We start from the raw sequence: 15,845 nt of genomic DNA on the forward strand, positions 1-15,845 counted from the left end.
GGTGCAGACATTTCAAAGTGCACAATGTATGTGAAGTGACAGACGTCGAACGTATACACGACACCTACCAAGGATCTGTCAAGGAGACACATAGAATGCATATGCACCGAGAAGATATAGGTCAAAAGAAAACGTTATAGTGTCATTCGTCATTTACATATCATCATCCCGATTCTACCATCAACCGCTCTCCTCTCTCTTCACCGAGCAGCCTTCAAACCAGTCCTATACGGTATCTTCCATACACAACTTAGGCATGATATTCATACCCATCAACTATTCCAGATCACCGAAACATCAGCCAAACCTTTTTCACCCACAGGAAAGGGCGACTCACCTCCTGAATCAACAACTTGGCAGCATAGGGGATAGTCAACCCTATCACACCCTTCCCGCTCTTACATTTCGGACACCAGTTGTTGTAACCTAGCATACCGCACGTCTCACATACTTGAGTTTCGAACGCGTCAGAGGAGATCATGAGTCGTTCGAGGAGGAGTTGGGTAGCACCGTATCCGATGAGACTGTATCAGGTAAAGAGGTTTAGCATTGAGCGGGCGTACGAACCAGGTTGGCAGAAGGATTGGGGCGGATAATCATGAATTTGACCAAAGCGTTGATCAGGTGTAATGTTTGAGGTGGGAATGAATGAAGATCAAATAGAGTTTCACTCACCAATCTCGTTCCATCTCTCCCAATCTCAAACCACCATCCTTTGATCTACCTTCTGTAGGCTGTCTAGTCAAGTTGGCTCGCGGACCTGTAGGTCGAGCATGCATCTTGTCCATGACCATGTGCTGGAGTGATGCCAAGCAGCGTCAGTTTTGTCTTTTGACAATCACAGAAAAATAGCGAAAGGAAGAGGGGTCACTTAATCATACAAGACAGGTGAATTATGGGATGAGGGTCACAAGCGACCACATCAGGACATCATGGAAGAGAGTGACGAGACCCACCTTCAACTTCTGGTAATAGATCGGTCCAAAATACACATAAGCCTCCATAGGTTGACCAGTAATTCCACTAGTCAACATATCTTTCCCAGCGTACGAGAACCCATTATCAATCAAGATCTGAGACATGTCAACCACCTTGGAGCCTCCAAACGCAGTTCCATATTGGAGTTTACCAGCTAGGACTCCCGCTTTTCCAGAGAGGAGTTCAATCATCTTACCGACGGTCCTGTAGTCAATGATAAAGCTATCAGCCACACTACCATCTCAAGGTCATGCGAAAAAAAAGGATCGGGCGATGCGCTAGTACAATGGCATATGAGATGCCATGATCTAGAGCAAACCAACTCACATCCGCGAAGGGAAACCATGTGGATTCATGATAATATCCGGTACGATCCCCTGATCGTTGAACGGCATATCCGCCTGGGGTACAATCAACCCACAAACACCTTTCTGACCATGTCTCGAAGAGAACTTATCACCCAATTCCGGTCTTCTAGTCTGTCTAGTCAATATTTTGATCAGAGACCCATCCTCTCCCTCTGTAATCATGACTTTATCTATCTGGATAGGTTCCGGTAATTTGTGGGTAATGGGGGAAGGTTTGTACCCACCCCCATCAGCCGAGGGCCCACGAGTATCGATGGGAGTTTCTCGGTGGATCATTACGTCGAATTGGTTGATGGTAGCTCCGGGTGCTGTCATACCGTCTGCTCGATCTATGAAAGCGTATGCGTCGGGTCGAGGGAGTGGGTCGGGATAGGCAGTCCGTTCGTGCGATCCATTAGCGAATGTACGCATGGGTATCGTCTGTTTCTTCAGGACATGACATCTTCCAAATCCACGATCTACCGATGCACGATTGAGGATCAGGGCATCTTCGATATCGTATCCACTGTATGACATGACGGCGACAGTGGCATTTTGACCAGCTGGGAGTTTGTTGTATCCAACAAGTTCTATGGTCTTGGTCTTCACCATAGGTTGCTGAGGGTATGTCATGAGGTATAACAACGTGTCGATCCGGTTGAGCTGGTTGTACGCTATCGCTCCGATGGCTTGTTTACCCATCGCGCATTGATAGGTGTTACGCGGAGATTGGTTGTGGTGAGGATAGGGGATCAGACCGGCGACAGCACCGAGGATGGTGAACGGTTCGATCTCGAGGTGTGTAGTCTCCTTGACGATCTCGCTCTCGTAGCAAGCGATGAAAGAATCGTTTTCCTCATTCACATCCAGGTATTCCACCAGACCTGATCGAAGGAAATGATCGAACGTCACTTTACCCTCTTTGAGCAATTTCATATGCTGCGATGTGACTCGGGGTTTACCATTCTCGACTATGATCATCGGTCGACAGATACGTCCTCCGTCCGAAGCGATGTAGATGGTACGTTGATGGTGGTTGATATAGATCGAGACGAATTCAGAGGTTCGCCCCGCTCGTCGTAGTTTTCTGAATGTTCGTACGAACTTCTTCGCTAGATGAGTGACACCTATGAGAGTACCGTTGACTTGAACAAGGTGTACACCAGGGCGGTAGAGTTCGTTTCCAGTCAAGAGCGATATATCTTCTACACCAAGTAAGAAAGCAATCTTCAACAGAGGTTCTTCAGGTACATCTGTAGTGATGTGGGTCATGAGAGCCAAGTTCTTGACCAGTCCACAAGCTTCTCCTTCGGGCGTATCGGAGGGACACAGCATACCCCACTGGGAAGGTTGTAACGCTCTCGGACCAGACACTTTTCTGGTCTTTTCAAATTGAGAGGATATACGAGTCATCATACCCAACGCAGCGATGAACGATAACCTCGATAACACGTGGGTGACACCAGCTCGTTCGACGTGGAATCGCTTTAATGACCAATTACCGGTTGAGATGGATCTAACGAATGCCGAGGTGATGGGATCTCCACCTTGTCGGATGAGCGATCCAGCATCAAAGGGACCGGCACGTTGCTTCTTCTCCAGGATCTTATCCATACGTCGCTTGAGCTCACTGTTGAAGGTTTTGAAGGAATCTTCGAAGAGCAGGGAGAGGAGTTGACCGGCACTGTGGAAATACAAAAGTCAGTATTGACACTCATCGAATCTGATAAGGCAAACTAGTTGAGGAGAGTAGGGGGAGTGCAGGAATAAGGAAACAAGGGTATCACTAAATAGGAGAATGCGAGATGCATTGGTGCTGACATGGTAGGAAGCACTCACAGCTCCAACCTCTTATTACCCACGTAATCCCTATCATCCACCATATGCTCATCAATCATCGCCATGAGTACCCTCCTAGACATAGTCGCAAGGTATATACACTTTGGTCTGAAGTTCATATTTCTGACCGGCACATGACCTAGCACCATCGCTGCCAAGGCTTGTTGAGCGATATCGACGGGAGTGAGCTTCTGACCGTAAGAACCACCATCATCTTTAGCTTGGTTGGGCGATACTCTCGCACCGATCCATTCTAGCGCTTGTCTTCGAGTGAATGTCTTCTGTTGAGCAGCTTCTTCGAGTGATACACCGAATGCCTCTTGGTATCTCTCGTCAGAACCGCAGATGAGTTGCAGGATCTCTTTGTCGGAGGTGATACCCATTGCTTTGAGGGCGATGACAATGGGGATGAACTCTTTGAAGGAGTTGTGTCGGAGGTAGAGTCGCTTGTTCTTGGTAGTCACGTAGGTTTTCACAACTCGATCGTGGGTTGATCTAAGAGAGTGTACATATAAGGTCAATCAGTAAATCACGTTGCAATCATGAAGAACGTCAATACAAGGAAATAAATCACTCACGATGTAACCTCTGCAGTAGTTTCGTCCTTCTTCGGATCCCTCATGACGATAATTCTGTTCTTACTCAGTTGTTCCTGCACCAAGATGACCTTCTCCGTCCCCTTTACCACGAAATAACCACCAGGGTCCATCGGACATTCGCCCATCCTCGCCAACTCAACTTCATTCTTATTCTTCAAATGACATAGATCACTCCGCAGCATGACAGGCAACATCCCAATCTGCACGCCCCTCTGTCGATTCTTCTTCTCTTCACCTTGATATTCAATATCCACAAAGATCGGTGCGCTGTAAGTCGAATCTGTCAATCTACATTCCATCGGTGTGAGGACATTGGCGACTTGGTTGGTATCGTGTCTTGCTGGTTTACCGACTCTGATGTCTAGGTACCGGATGTAATAATATGGGTTGATATCGGATATGACGTGTGAGTTGGCAGCTAGGATAGCTTTGATATCGACGTTGACAAAGTAATTGAATGAGTCCAAGTGCTGTTTAACTAGACCTTTTACTTTTAAGAATGCAGGCAAAAGCTCCCATTTATCCTATCGTATGATTCATACCATATCAGCTATCGTTATTTTTCATATACATAAGACAGACATCAGCTAAACCCACCTCGACACTCTTCACTCCCTTGGAATACCAATCCGCGCCCTTCTGACTCCCATACGTCTGTCTCATCAATTCCGCCCATTCTTCCTCTCCCTTGTTGATCTCTGGTTTCCTATCTGTCGAAGGGACGGTGGTTGATGGTCGAAGAGGTGCTTTCCCCTTTACTGATGAGGAAGCACCGATCCTAGGTTTGATATCTGGACCTGCTCCTCCTGATGGACCTGCTTTAGCTGTTCGAGCACGAGGAGCGGGGACAGATGAAGAAGATGATCCGGTTGCTGGTGCTTGCGCTGCTCGCTTGGGTGGTGCTCGAGCTGGAGGCATGGTGGGGATGGGGGTGGTGTTTAGGGATGAGGAGTGACTGATGGGCAAGTGTAAGAAGGAGGAAGGATGAAATGTTGATTTCATGTTGAAATTATTTCAATGCCAGTTACTAAGCGGCAACAAGCGAAAAGCAGGGGGGGAAGAATAGGCATGCGATCGGAACCACTGAGCTGATGTTTGGTTGATTAGGCTCGCCCCCTTTCACAGCTTTTCCTGATGTGGGGTCTCCACGTGGGATGGGTGTTGTTTCAGGTTACTAGTACTCGTACTATTTACACAGCAGCAGTAAGAGTAGTGGTAATAGTGAGGAATGTCAATCTCATCTATATATACTTATCCTTTCTTCTCATATTTATCGTCTTCATCTTCCTCTTCTATCATATCATACCGTACATCTCCTTATTCAAGATGGACAACACCCCGAGGCAGATCTTCCAGACTCCCAACAACGTATAGTGAGTGATTTGTTATATCCCATTCCCATCAACCCATGTTCAGTTGGAGGGACCGTGCGCAGGTGGGAGTGCGATGATACCAAAGCATCTTCCTACCTTATACTACCCCATATATCACACCATTTCATGTCACAGCTGATATTCTCTACTTCTGCATCCAGCATCCTCCAGCAACCATGGCAATTTGTCAAAGAGCTAGGTCAAGGTGCCTATGGGTGTGTATCGTCAGCTCGTAACAATGAGACTGGGGAGACATGCGCTGTGAAGAAAGTCACAAACGTGTTCCAGAAAAAGGTGAGTGAGCTATATCCTTCCAATGTAAACCGTCTAGCTTATCGTGTACACCGGATAGATCCTCACCAAGCGATGTCTGAGAGAGTTAAGATTGCTTCATCACTTCAGAGGTCACAAGAATGTGAGTTCGAGCTGTTACCGAGATGACCGAGGATGACACGCTGACGTATATACCCTTCACTCAGATAACATGGCAAGTCAGCTATTGGTCTCCATTGTATCGTCCAAGCTGACACCTTTGTAGCCTGTATGATATGGATATCGTATTCGACCCTCCTGGATCAGGTCAATTCAGAGAAGTATACTTGTACGAGGAGTTGATGGAAGCGGATCTCCATGCTATCGTAAGCGGCACATATCCTTCTAAACTCTACTACGCCATGAGCTGGCTTAACGTTACTCCAGATCCGATCAGGTCAACCATTGTCGGACGCTCACTTTCAATCATTCCTCTATCAAACCCTCTGTGGTCTCAAGGTTAGCATCGCCTTTCCTATCTTCCGTGTGATAAGCTAACATGGTATCAACAGTACATACACTCTGCCAACGTCCTTCATCGAGACTTGAAACCTGGAAATCTATTGGTTAATGCAGATTGTGAACTGAAGATTTGTGATTTTGGTTTAGCAAGAGGATTCCAGCCCGGGGCTGTGCAGACTGATCAGGGTCAAGCGGGATTCATGACGGAGTGTGAGTATCATTCTCTTTACATTGTCACTTCAAGAATGATGCTCGTAAAGACGCGGGGTGAAAGTGTAGCTGACTGCCCATACTCATAGACGTCGCAACCAGATGGTATCGAGCTCCTGAGATCATGCTTTCATTCGCCAACTACGTGAGTATGGTCCAACAAGCTGTCGTTGGCAAAGTTGCGCAACCTATCAGCTGATTGTCTACGATCGAATGATTATAGACCTCCTCCATCGACATGTGGTCCGTGGGCTGTATCTTAGCAGAGCTACTCGGAGGAAAACCAATATTCAAGGGGGAAGATTACGTCGATCAGTTGAACAAGATCTTGAACCTGTTGGGTACACCTACTGAAGATACCTTACGAAGAGTCGGTTCACCAAGAGCTCAAGATTACATCAGATCGCTGCCTATCAAACCTAGAGTCAGGTTTGACACTCTTTACCCGAACGCTCAACCTTTGGCTCTGGATCTGTTGCAGAAGCTGTTGACCTTTGATCCATTGAAGAGGTTTGGTTGTGAGGAAGCCCTCGAGCACCCTTAGTGAGTCGTTGGGTATCATCTTAGATCACATCTTATAAGAATGTTTCATCTCCCATTTCGCTTTGGTGATTCATTCATTCGTGACCTTGTTTAATTGGACCCTTTAATCATTCCATGTGCGCTGTGTAGTCTCGCTGTATGGCACGATCCAGCCGATGAGCCATCATGTGAAATCGTGAGTGATGTCTCCTCATCCACCCTAATGCCTCATTACGCAAGATCTCACTCTCCCTTTCCCACAGCCATTCGACTTCTCCTTCGAGCAAGAAGACTCCACTACCGGCATGCGAAACCTCATCCTCGACGAGGTCCGATCGTTCCGAAACCTTGTCCGAATGCAAGTTGCTCCTCATCCCGCCCCAACTCAGAGTCATACACTCCCACAAGCTACGCAAGCGTCCCATGAGCCCGGTGCAGGTGTTGGTCCAGGATTTGCAGGGCAGGGTGCAGAAGTGGTCAACAACAGTGATGATATCGAGGAACACCCTGGGAGTGCTTTGGAAAGGCAATTGAATCAACATAGGATCTGAGTGATGGCTGGGAGTTTATGAATATCAGGAAGGTGAAAAGATGGAAATTCCACGTTCGTTCAGGAAGGTAACAATCAGGCTCAAAGTATCAATCATGTCAATTTAACGAATCCCATCTTTCCTTACAAAACCGTATCATGTCGTTGGACAGGATAAACGACATTCATGTATATAGCATGTATATGAAAACCAATTTGTGCATGTACATCTCGTCATCCAGTTTTACGCGAACTGGTACTCGTTGAAGTAGCCAATAATATGCGAGTTGTAGAGAATGGATATCTAGGTAGATGTCAAACCTCGTATAACCCATAGCCCCATGGCTCAGAACATCCCACGACCGCTTGTGCCAAGAGATGAGAAGGAAGGTTGTTCGGTATTGCTTCTCGGTATCAACAATCCAGCGTCCATCAGCACGCATCTCATCAAAGTCAAATTTACGTAGCAATGTAGAAGAAAACTCATCAAAAACTCACTGCGAACCATTGGTGTCATCTGAAATACCAACCCCGGATTTATCACCCCGAATGTCTGAAGAAGGAACTGGGCCTATCGAGTGGCTCATCGATGAAAATTGTGCTCTATCGCTTGCGTTTCCACCTACATCACCCACAGGAGCATCTTCCTGCAGTTCGTCGGGACGCACCGTGTTGTCGGGGATGAAGGTCGAAATGTTCGGGGCGAAGGTGACTGATTTGCGTCTGGAAGCAGAAGACGAAGTAGAAGTGCGAGTGCCCTCAGATTCGGTGCGGGTGGTAGGATTTGCTTCGGTCTTTTCTGGTGTTGACATCGTACGGTCAGGTTAATAAGTCAAGAGTTTAATGCTATTTCCCAGCTCGCCAAAGAGAGTCAAAAACAAAAACAAACAAAGATCAAACAGTTGTGATATGGGAATTGAACTGTGCATATTCGTTGAGCCGAAGTGTTATATATACCTTGACCATGGTCAGGCAGGACAGAAAGGACTTCGTAAGGTTTCACCTCACCTCAAAGGATCACACGAACCTTCTCATGGTTCTACAGTATCTAGATCCTTTCATGGGGATGACATTAACGCTTATATGACTTCTCATCATCGCGTCGAGTCGAGTCGAGTCGATTCGAATCAATGTAGATCTTGTATTTGAACTCGCTACGAATCGTTCAGATAATATAAGTGAATCAGAAGCTCGGGCAGAGAGAAGACATGTTTTTGTGATGCTTCCGAAGCCTGGACCATTGAAATAGCACAGAAGCAAAGGAGACGAAGCACTACACGGACTGAAACAAAATGATTCTGACGTGTTGAGATCCTGCTTCTTGCTGTATGTGCAGTGCAGCAGTCACTTGAAGTCCATTTTTGATACGTGTCGGACCACTACTATGCTTACATATGCATGCTCTGTAACTGTTCAAACATACTCTGATCACATTGCCAGATCGACCTAGCCTATACATGGAAGGTGCCTGCGATTTATTGAGAAGCGGTGCTCTACTCCTCGTCCAGTTCCCGTGAGGGATTACACCCGGTCGAGCCAGGTTCTGCCATACTCGATTTATGATGGTTCAGATCTCCATCAAACCCCAAAGGTTGGATCGATCTAACGGCATCTTCAGTCATATCGGAATTATAGTATCGACCTGGCACTTTATCGAAACTATCACTGAGACACATCAGCTAGCGGTCCAGCAGCCACATGAGATCTTGGTGGAAGAACAGAGACACATACACGGAAGTAGTTCCTTGGCCTAAATGGTTCGCTCTGTCGGGCATTTTAGAGATCCCATCAGACAGTCTTTCATTTGGGTATCTACCGTAATTTTCCTTCTCCGCATCAAACTTGATGGAGTACGAGCGAGTGTGGTCAGACCTAGAGGGGAATTGGTTTTCGGTGACAGGGGCGAGGGATGACGTCAAAGCACGAAATACCTCCTCATGGCGCCTGCATTCGTTTGACCGTCAGCCGTGGGCTGGACTGCACAGTATCCCGCTCAACTCACGCTTTCACCTCATGTGAAGCCATCAGAGATACCACTTGGAATTGTACAGCAGTATCACCATCATTGGTACCGCCGTTCGTTTGGGGCTTATCTGAACTGGGCATTGCTGATTACGATCTAATCCGGCAGGAGTAGGATGTACGTCGAGTTTGAACGAATGGAGCATGACTTGAACGGGACATACAAGACAGCTAGAGCAAGTCAGACAGATGTCATCCCTGCCTCTTTTTCAACAGATGTCATCCCCCGTGATACATGGAGGCAGATGGTTCAATCATCAGAAGCATAGGTTCCAATTATCTGTTCTGGCACCAAGAAATACCTCGCCCAATCGCTAAAATTATAGGAGTATCTTTCCAAGAAATGTATATCTCGCAAAGTACACCAATCTGTTCGCATCTTCTCAACCTCTGCTCAACTTATCACAGTATCCATTATCGATACTGTACTGGATTTGCTGTACGACCGGATCGATTGGAAATACTGGTGGTTGCAGGAGTCAGGCCAACCACCCGGATCTACACCATCAAAAAAGCGCGATCACTCCCCGACGGCACCGTATTCCATGAGGTTTCGCATCTCTTCTCTCAACGAGGCCCATTTCTGATATAATGTTCTTTGATCTACCCTACAATGTTACACAGGCGGATCCAAGTGATGGTGAGCTCAGCACCACTTGGGGAGATGTGAGGGTACGAGATGAGGAGCTTACCCAGAGCGCTCCTCCCTCGCGGCGTCACACATCTGGCTTCGTTTCGAGGGATTTCTGTGAATGATAAGATCGAGAAATGAAGGACGTGAGTTGATGAAATTCAGCGCAAGAACTTGATAATGCGGTGCCGAGGGGGAAACCTAAGTGAGAGCTGGACCTTGCGACTCACCTGTGACTGTGAATTATGCTCCAACCCTCGATCCAGTCAGCTTCGGCAAAATCTTCTCGACGTTGCTGCCAAAGACGATGAAGACCGTATTGGACACTTAGGGTACTGTAATTTGTCTCGGTACCGGTAACAATTGGGGGCGAGGTCCACTTATTGACCACCTCTGGAGCGTTTGAGGCAAACCGTGTTACGCTTCCTCCAGAGGGAAGCTTGGTAGTTGAGAATTTAGATCGCGAAAGTACTACATTCCGCATGAAGCTGAGATTGTCAGCTAGCCGTGAAGCTGCCCCAAGCCCAACACTCTTTTGGCCTCCTGCAGCTTCGGTGTTGTCGCCTGAGGACTTGGTGGACGGATTTTGAATACTCAGGTCAGATGCCGACCACTTCTCCTCATCTTCAGAGTCGCTTATATAGCCACCAGCAGGGATCCGTTGCTTTGAGGGATCAATGGCATGGCCTGGCTTGTAAAGAGGTGTGGACGAATCGGTGCTGAAGATCGAGCTATTATCGGTGGCTGTCGATCTAGTAGACTTCGTCCGCTTGAAAGGATTTCGCAGGCGATTCGGCATGGTTGTACACTCTCACAGCTCAGATGTGTTAGGTTCGTTGAGATGTCCAGTCAGCAATGCCGCCTCTGAAGGGGTCGAGCTATGCGTGGAGGGCAAATAGCTAAATGAGGAAGCAAGGCAACAATCTGAGGTGACAGGTTTTGCCATGGGATAGGGTGCATATTCCCTACAGTACTTTGGGGGTAAGGTGTAAAAAGAAGATAGGCGGTCACATCGTGTAAAGCTGGGAAGCCTTCGATCCTTTATCAGAAGGCCCCTGGCCCGCCGTCATCCGATACGAAACAGTGTTCATGGCGATGACGCAGCCGTTGACACCACTGTGGGTACTAGATGCACATATCGAATCACCACCACCGCCTATACTCGTACTGCGTTGACCTGTCAATCCGTTTTCCCACGTCCTCACCATAGTTCAGAACGATTGAGATATTGCATTGACTTGGTGGCACTTCAAGAGGGATGACATGTCTGCAGATCGTACTTGTTTGCAACTCTATGCCGTCTGAATGGTATCGGACGGCTCATCAAAGGAGAGCCGCTCAAGAAGCTCGAAAAAGTCAAAAACCTGACCAGGATATTCCTCCACGTGGCACTGGTCAAGGTCAGTGGGGAAGGAAGTCAAAATAGGGAGGGAGTAGCAGAATGGAACATGTAGCACCTTGTTGGTAGCTCATCCTTTGTATCCCTCGAGAGAATCTTGAATGTCGATCAAGAAATGGCAACAAGAGCCTACCAGACGCATACAGTATGTTTTTCCATGACTTTGTCAACATTGACTATTCTAATCCACTGCATGCGACGGAAATGAGGAAGTGATCCCCCCCGGTCGACGGCGCCTTGAGATCAGCTTGGACGGCAGTAGCAGCACAGTCGTCTCCGAGCATCAGATGATACGATGCAGCATAAAACTCGTGCCACATTAGTATAAACGACTGTACCCTAGCCCAGCAATTAGCCAGTCAGTCAGGTCTTAGATCATAGCTGTGACCAACCCTGCGTAAAGAAGTCAATGGGATCGAATCGTAGATATTCCAAGTCACGTCGTGCCGAGTGATCTGTGCTCACTCCAGCCTTCTCTTGTAAAGCGCAAACGAAGTTCGGATTATAGAGGGCTGATCCGTCGGCCGTGATTGTGACGGCGTATCTTGCGTCTCCCGAGAAATAATTATAACCTTCGGTATCGACATCCCATTTCTTGTCGATGGCTTGTTCCAAGGCTGAACTTGTATGGGTGCTACAGGAGACGAACAGAAATGGGCTCGCCAATAGAGTTTCGTCTATAAATTCGATGCGGATGGGTAGTCGACTCACCCTTCGCAATCAAGATACCTCTTTCCCGAAATTGGGTCATACAATATGGTTCTGTAATCTTTTTCAGCAAAAGCATCAGAGATATGGTGAGTATGTCAATTGGACTTAGTCGTGACTTACGGACATTCGCCAGACTGACCGTAATCGCTGCCCATGCCTGTGGAGATTCTCATGCTGTAAGACGAATCTCCAGGGGAGCGACAACCACGACCCTCGTCGGGATGGGTGGTTTCCCAATCTTTGATAGCTGTCATTGTGTATTGGGATTCAGAGGTGTATCTTGTAATCAGAACCAGGCTGTGATGATCAAAGTAAAAGTACTTAGTGAGTGGCGAAAGATGTCAAGGTCAATTCTGAAGCGGATTTTATACTGTGGATTCTGAAGTGTTTTCCTCAAAAATCGAGTCACTTGCATCGAGGCTCTTGACGGGTTGTGGTCCAGGCTCTGATTGGCACCTCGAGAATACCAAGAAGTGACAGATGTGTAGGCCTTCGTTGTCTGGACTTTTAACGCTAAGCAAGTCTCAGCACTGAAGTCTCGGCCTCACTCACAATCAAAGCTCTCAATTCTGGACCTCATGACACCGCATGACGGTGGGTAACGCGATGGCAAATGGGGAAGAAAAAAATCCTCCTTGCATCGACCCTCTGTTCGAGGCTCTGGCCGACTTGTAGAGACGGTGCTAGTAATGGAAATGAGGACATCGGGGACCAATAAGATGAGAAGTCGTGTCGAAACATGTTTCTCTGCATCCAACATTTTCGATCATCAAGACTTCTGTCCACCACCAGAGATTGTATCATCACCAATCCCCAAAGCGGCGCAGAGGGACGCAAACGATAACGTCTTGGTAAACTTGCGCCACAATCCGGGTTATCGGCTCAAGCCTACTCCCAGTCAATCCAAGAGATGGAGACAGATTGTCGGGCTCAGCGTAATAGTCCGCGAATATCAGACTGAGTCTCGGAAAGGGAAATCTGCAAGGCATGTCTCTGAATGCTAAGACACGGAAAAGAGAACCCCTGAAGCCAGGACAAGTTTCTCTGAACGACTAGTAAGAGGTACACGAACATGCCTTGCAAAATGTAAATAGTGCCATATGAGACCAAGCCTTGTAGATGTTCCTTCAAGAAATGTATACCGTATACTATCACATATGTGTTATATCGCTAGCTACATCGTACTTCAACTTCGTGTCTTGTTCGGAGTACATCGCTCTGCCCATTACATACAAAGTCTCACCTTGTTTTCCGTAGATATCGCGAATCCACCAGGACAGTACCGTATTTTTCGACCTCATCCATGGCAATTCTAAGATCTACCCGCTTCTCATCTAGTGTTCTTGTATTGGGCCTGCAAGTAAAGGGGAACGATCGTCAATCCAAATTAACATATCGCGAAGGCTACCCTCAAAGTGATAATGTGCCCAAGAGGCATGTGTGCCTTGGATGTACTTACCCACATACGGAGCTTCCTGAAGTTTGACTTGATTGAGGCCATTGAGACGGCATTCTACATGACAAGTGAATCAGCGGGTAGAAAGCAAGTCCACTGACTGCCAGAAGATGACCATACGCCACCCCGAATCCAGGACGATTACGCTGACTACCCACCTGTAACCTTCAAGCAATCTTGCACCTCGCTTGTAGTCGTTCTTGGTGAAATTGTCGGGATTTAGCGTCAGATCATATATCTCATAGAATTCGGCAGGGAGATCAAGTTTTCTGTGTCTGGATTTCGGAGCTCGAGTCCTCACAACCAAGTCATCGGAATCTGTCGTCATTTGCTTCTCAGAAGAGTCTTGGGCTTCCCCCTCAGCCAGTGGGGGTCTAGTAGACTCAAGTGATGATTTCTTAGCAATAATGATCCAGTCTCCATCAGATTCGGCGTGATCGCCTACCAATGTAATGGCAGCAATGGACTTCAGACTGTCCGTGTCGGGTGAGCGTTTGGATTCTGAAACCGGACCAGTTGGGGCTATTATGGTATCGCAGTCTGAGAGCGATCCCGAGTCCGCGTTCAGGACCGCATCTCGGAGGGATTTGTGGCCAAATTGGAAGTCAGAAAACTCAAATGCTGCAAGACTCTTGTCAACCGCTTGTTCGAGTGTTGATGATGGATTGAAGCTTTGAATCGAACCATCTGAAGTTTGAGCTGGTTTGGTCTTCTTTGAACCGAACAAGGACTCTATGAAGCCGTGGCACATGATGAGTAATCTGATGCAATCGATGTAAGCTGTCGATCACGATCTTAAATTGGTATTTGGACTGAAGAGACCCAGAGTGGCAAAGGCGAATCGGATGAAGAATTGAATTGCCATCTCAGAGATTGGCCACATATGTATGACTTATGCAGTATAGTTATATCCGAGACTTCGAGCACCTTGTAGCGAGAAGGTGACATGGTCATGGTCAGCATAGTAGAAGAGACCGTCGATCCTTTTGGGGATCCAGCACGTCATGGTGGTGAAACAGCAGGACCAAGATCAGAGTCGAAGACGGTCAAGGCGAAGTCTTCTGGTAGTTCCTTTATATTGATGCTCTGTTGTTAGGGTCATCGAGACTGACGCAGATCTCAAGTTTGGAATAGAATCGTGTGTATGATTCTAAGGCTGGATCTTGGGGTGACTATCCACTGAATACCTCGGCAAACCCGGTAGTCGAGGTGCGATATTGAGATACCATGATATGATAATCTCGTGTCGAAACAGAGGCGAACAGACAGATACACGATAAAGACTTATGTCATTTTTGTTTGACCGTCCCTTGTACTGTGGGTTTCAGCTTCTTGTGTGAAGCGATGGTGATGTGCAGATGTCACTACGGAAGATGCAAAGGATACAGGAGAATCTACGTAGGACGGCGAGGGTCATACGATGATTAGTTGCCTGGTCAGTGGCAAAGAGCTAAGCCGCGAAGTCGCCTTGGGTTTCCATGCAGCTGAAATGCCACCTTCGTACAGCGAAGTTTCCTGATACAGGGGTCGGGAAACATGCATGTAAATGTTGTGGAGAGGCTAGCCCATCTGGTCTGTACCGATGTGATTCAAATAACTTCGATGATGTCCCCAGAGTGAGCCTATAACTCTATGATCCGACTGTGACACATGATGACCGCAAAGTAGACAAGCACTCTGCAATCTCGGCTGATTTAATTCGAGTGCCCTATAACCATTCGAAGCCTTCATGGAAACAGACTATCCTACACGGGTCGAGATAAGCGCCCACACTCTTCATACAATTAGTGGGAGGGTTGATAAGTGTGTGCTGGTCTTCAAAAGCGGAGTTGGTTCCGGATGCTTGGGATGCGCTATGTGGTGAAGCATATAAACGTGTGAAAGTGCATGTCGATGTGAATATACTATTACAACACTCTGTAGATCAGGAAGTCAGGAACTCACCTTTGTGATGGCCCAGTTGCAGATGAGTCTAGCGTTTTTTTGCTGTCCAACACGAGCAAGAACAATAGTCAAATGTGGGTCAGTATCGTTGAGACAGGAAGTGTATCATGAACAAGAGCGTGTCTATACTCGCCTCCTTGACTCCTCTCGTTTTCTATAGATGTCCCATCTGTCCATATTCTTCTGACTGTTCCAAGTGTATCCGTTCCATTCTTCTGCTGCCAATCGTTCTCTCTTGGTATCGACACACTCAGTGTCCAAGACGTGTTGCAAAAGAGTTGTTTGTGTCATGGTATCTATGATGCAGTATTTAAAGATGAAACCAACACCCGCGTTTACTGTGTGGTGGTGAGATTAGATATAAGACCAAAATGGTGATGATGGGATGGATATTAGTGGTTGAGGCGATAAGAGGGGGAAGGTATATATATCCTTCCGACGAAAGACTGACAAACTATCAAGACACTGATTCAGGACTACTGGAAACTGACAGTCGAAGAGCGGTCTTCCC

The 15,845-nt window shown here is 47.2% G+C and overlaps 8 protein-coding genes across 8 annotated transcripts; 2 read left to right on the top strand and 6 right to left on the bottom strand.

Moving 5' to 3' along the window:
* Positions 1 to 225: 225 nt before the first annotated feature.
* Positions 226 to 4,681, bottom strand: I302_106362 (uncharacterized protein; the record flags this gene model as incomplete). Its single annotated transcript, XM_019192102.1, has 8 exons — positions 226 to 276; positions 338 to 524; positions 676 to 797; positions 957 to 1,182; positions 1,306 to 3,009; positions 3,165 to 3,659; positions 3,743 to 4,287; positions 4,361 to 4,681. 8 exons carry the CDS (start codon positions 4,679 to 4,681, stop codon positions 226 to 228), a joined length of 3,651 nt encoding a protein of 1,216 aa, XP_019046732.1.
* Positions 4,682 to 5,089: 408 nt separating this feature from the next.
* I302_106363 (uncharacterized protein) lies at positions 5,090 to 5,663 on the top strand (the record flags this gene model as incomplete). The annotated part of the gene is made up of 4 exons (XM_065870258.1): positions 5,090 to 5,136; positions 5,298 to 5,430; positions 5,489 to 5,551; positions 5,616 to 5,663. 4 exons carry the CDS (start codon positions 5,090 to 5,092, stop codon positions 5,661 to 5,663), a joined length of 291 nt encoding a protein of 96 aa, XP_065726330.1.
* Positions 5,664 to 5,684: 21 nt separating this feature from the next.
* I302_106364 (uncharacterized protein) lies at positions 5,685 to 7,193 on the top strand (the record flags this gene model as incomplete). The annotated part of the gene is made up of 7 exons (XM_019192103.2): positions 5,685 to 5,774; positions 5,836 to 5,907; positions 5,961 to 6,120; positions 6,210 to 6,265; positions 6,344 to 6,663; positions 6,793 to 6,838; positions 6,906 to 7,193. 7 exons carry the CDS (start codon positions 5,685 to 5,687, stop codon positions 7,191 to 7,193), a joined length of 1,032 nt encoding a protein of 343 aa, XP_019046733.2.
* Positions 7,194 to 7,665: 472 nt separating this feature from the next.
* On the bottom strand, positions 7,666 to 7,983 carry I302_106365 (uncharacterized protein; the record flags this gene model as incomplete). The annotated part of the gene is made up of 1 exon (XM_019192104.1): positions 7,666 to 7,983. One exon carries the CDS (start codon positions 7,981 to 7,983, stop codon positions 7,666 to 7,668), a length of 318 nt encoding a protein of 105 aa, XP_019046734.1.
* Positions 7,984 to 8,664: 681 nt separating this feature from the next.
* Positions 8,665 to 9,277, bottom strand: I302_106366 (uncharacterized protein; the record flags this gene model as incomplete). The annotated part of the gene is made up of 3 exons (XM_019192105.1): positions 8,665 to 8,830; positions 8,903 to 9,115; positions 9,174 to 9,277. 3 exons carry the CDS (start codon positions 9,275 to 9,277, stop codon positions 8,665 to 8,667), a joined length of 483 nt encoding a protein of 160 aa, XP_019046735.1.
* Positions 9,278 to 9,713: 436 nt separating this feature from the next.
* I302_106367 (uncharacterized protein) lies at positions 9,714 to 10,623 on the bottom strand (the record flags this gene model as incomplete). The annotated part of the gene is made up of 3 exons (XM_019192106.1): positions 9,714 to 9,801; positions 9,886 to 9,939; positions 10,055 to 10,623. 3 exons carry the CDS (start codon positions 10,621 to 10,623, stop codon positions 9,714 to 9,716), a joined length of 711 nt encoding a protein of 236 aa, XP_019046736.1.
* Positions 10,624 to 11,598: 975 nt separating this feature from the next.
* I302_106368 (uncharacterized protein) lies at positions 11,599 to 12,188 on the bottom strand (the record flags this gene model as incomplete). Its single annotated transcript, XM_019192107.1, has 4 exons — positions 11,599 to 11,616; positions 11,689 to 11,857; positions 11,935 to 11,985; positions 12,055 to 12,188. The coding sequence occupies 4 exons, from the start codon at positions 12,186 to 12,188 to the stop codon at positions 11,599 to 11,601; spliced, it is 372 nt and encodes a 123-aa protein (XP_019046737.1).
* Positions 12,189 to 13,173: 985 nt separating this feature from the next.
* I302_106369 (uncharacterized protein) lies at positions 13,174 to 14,141 on the bottom strand (the record flags this gene model as incomplete). The annotated part of the gene is made up of 3 exons (XM_019192108.1): positions 13,174 to 13,288; positions 13,394 to 13,447; positions 13,549 to 14,141. The coding sequence occupies 3 exons, from the start codon at positions 14,139 to 14,141 to the stop codon at positions 13,174 to 13,176; spliced, it is 762 nt and encodes a 253-aa protein (XP_019046738.1).
* Positions 14,142 to 15,845: the final 1,704 nt, after the last annotated feature.

This window comes from Kwoniella bestiolae, chromosome 4 (assembly GCF_000512585.2).
Source record: "Kwoniella bestiolae CBS 10118 chromosome 4, complete sequence".
Classification (NCBI taxonomy): Eukaryota; Fungi; Basidiomycota; class Tremellomycetes; order Tremellales; family Cryptococcaceae; genus Kwoniella; species Kwoniella bestiolae.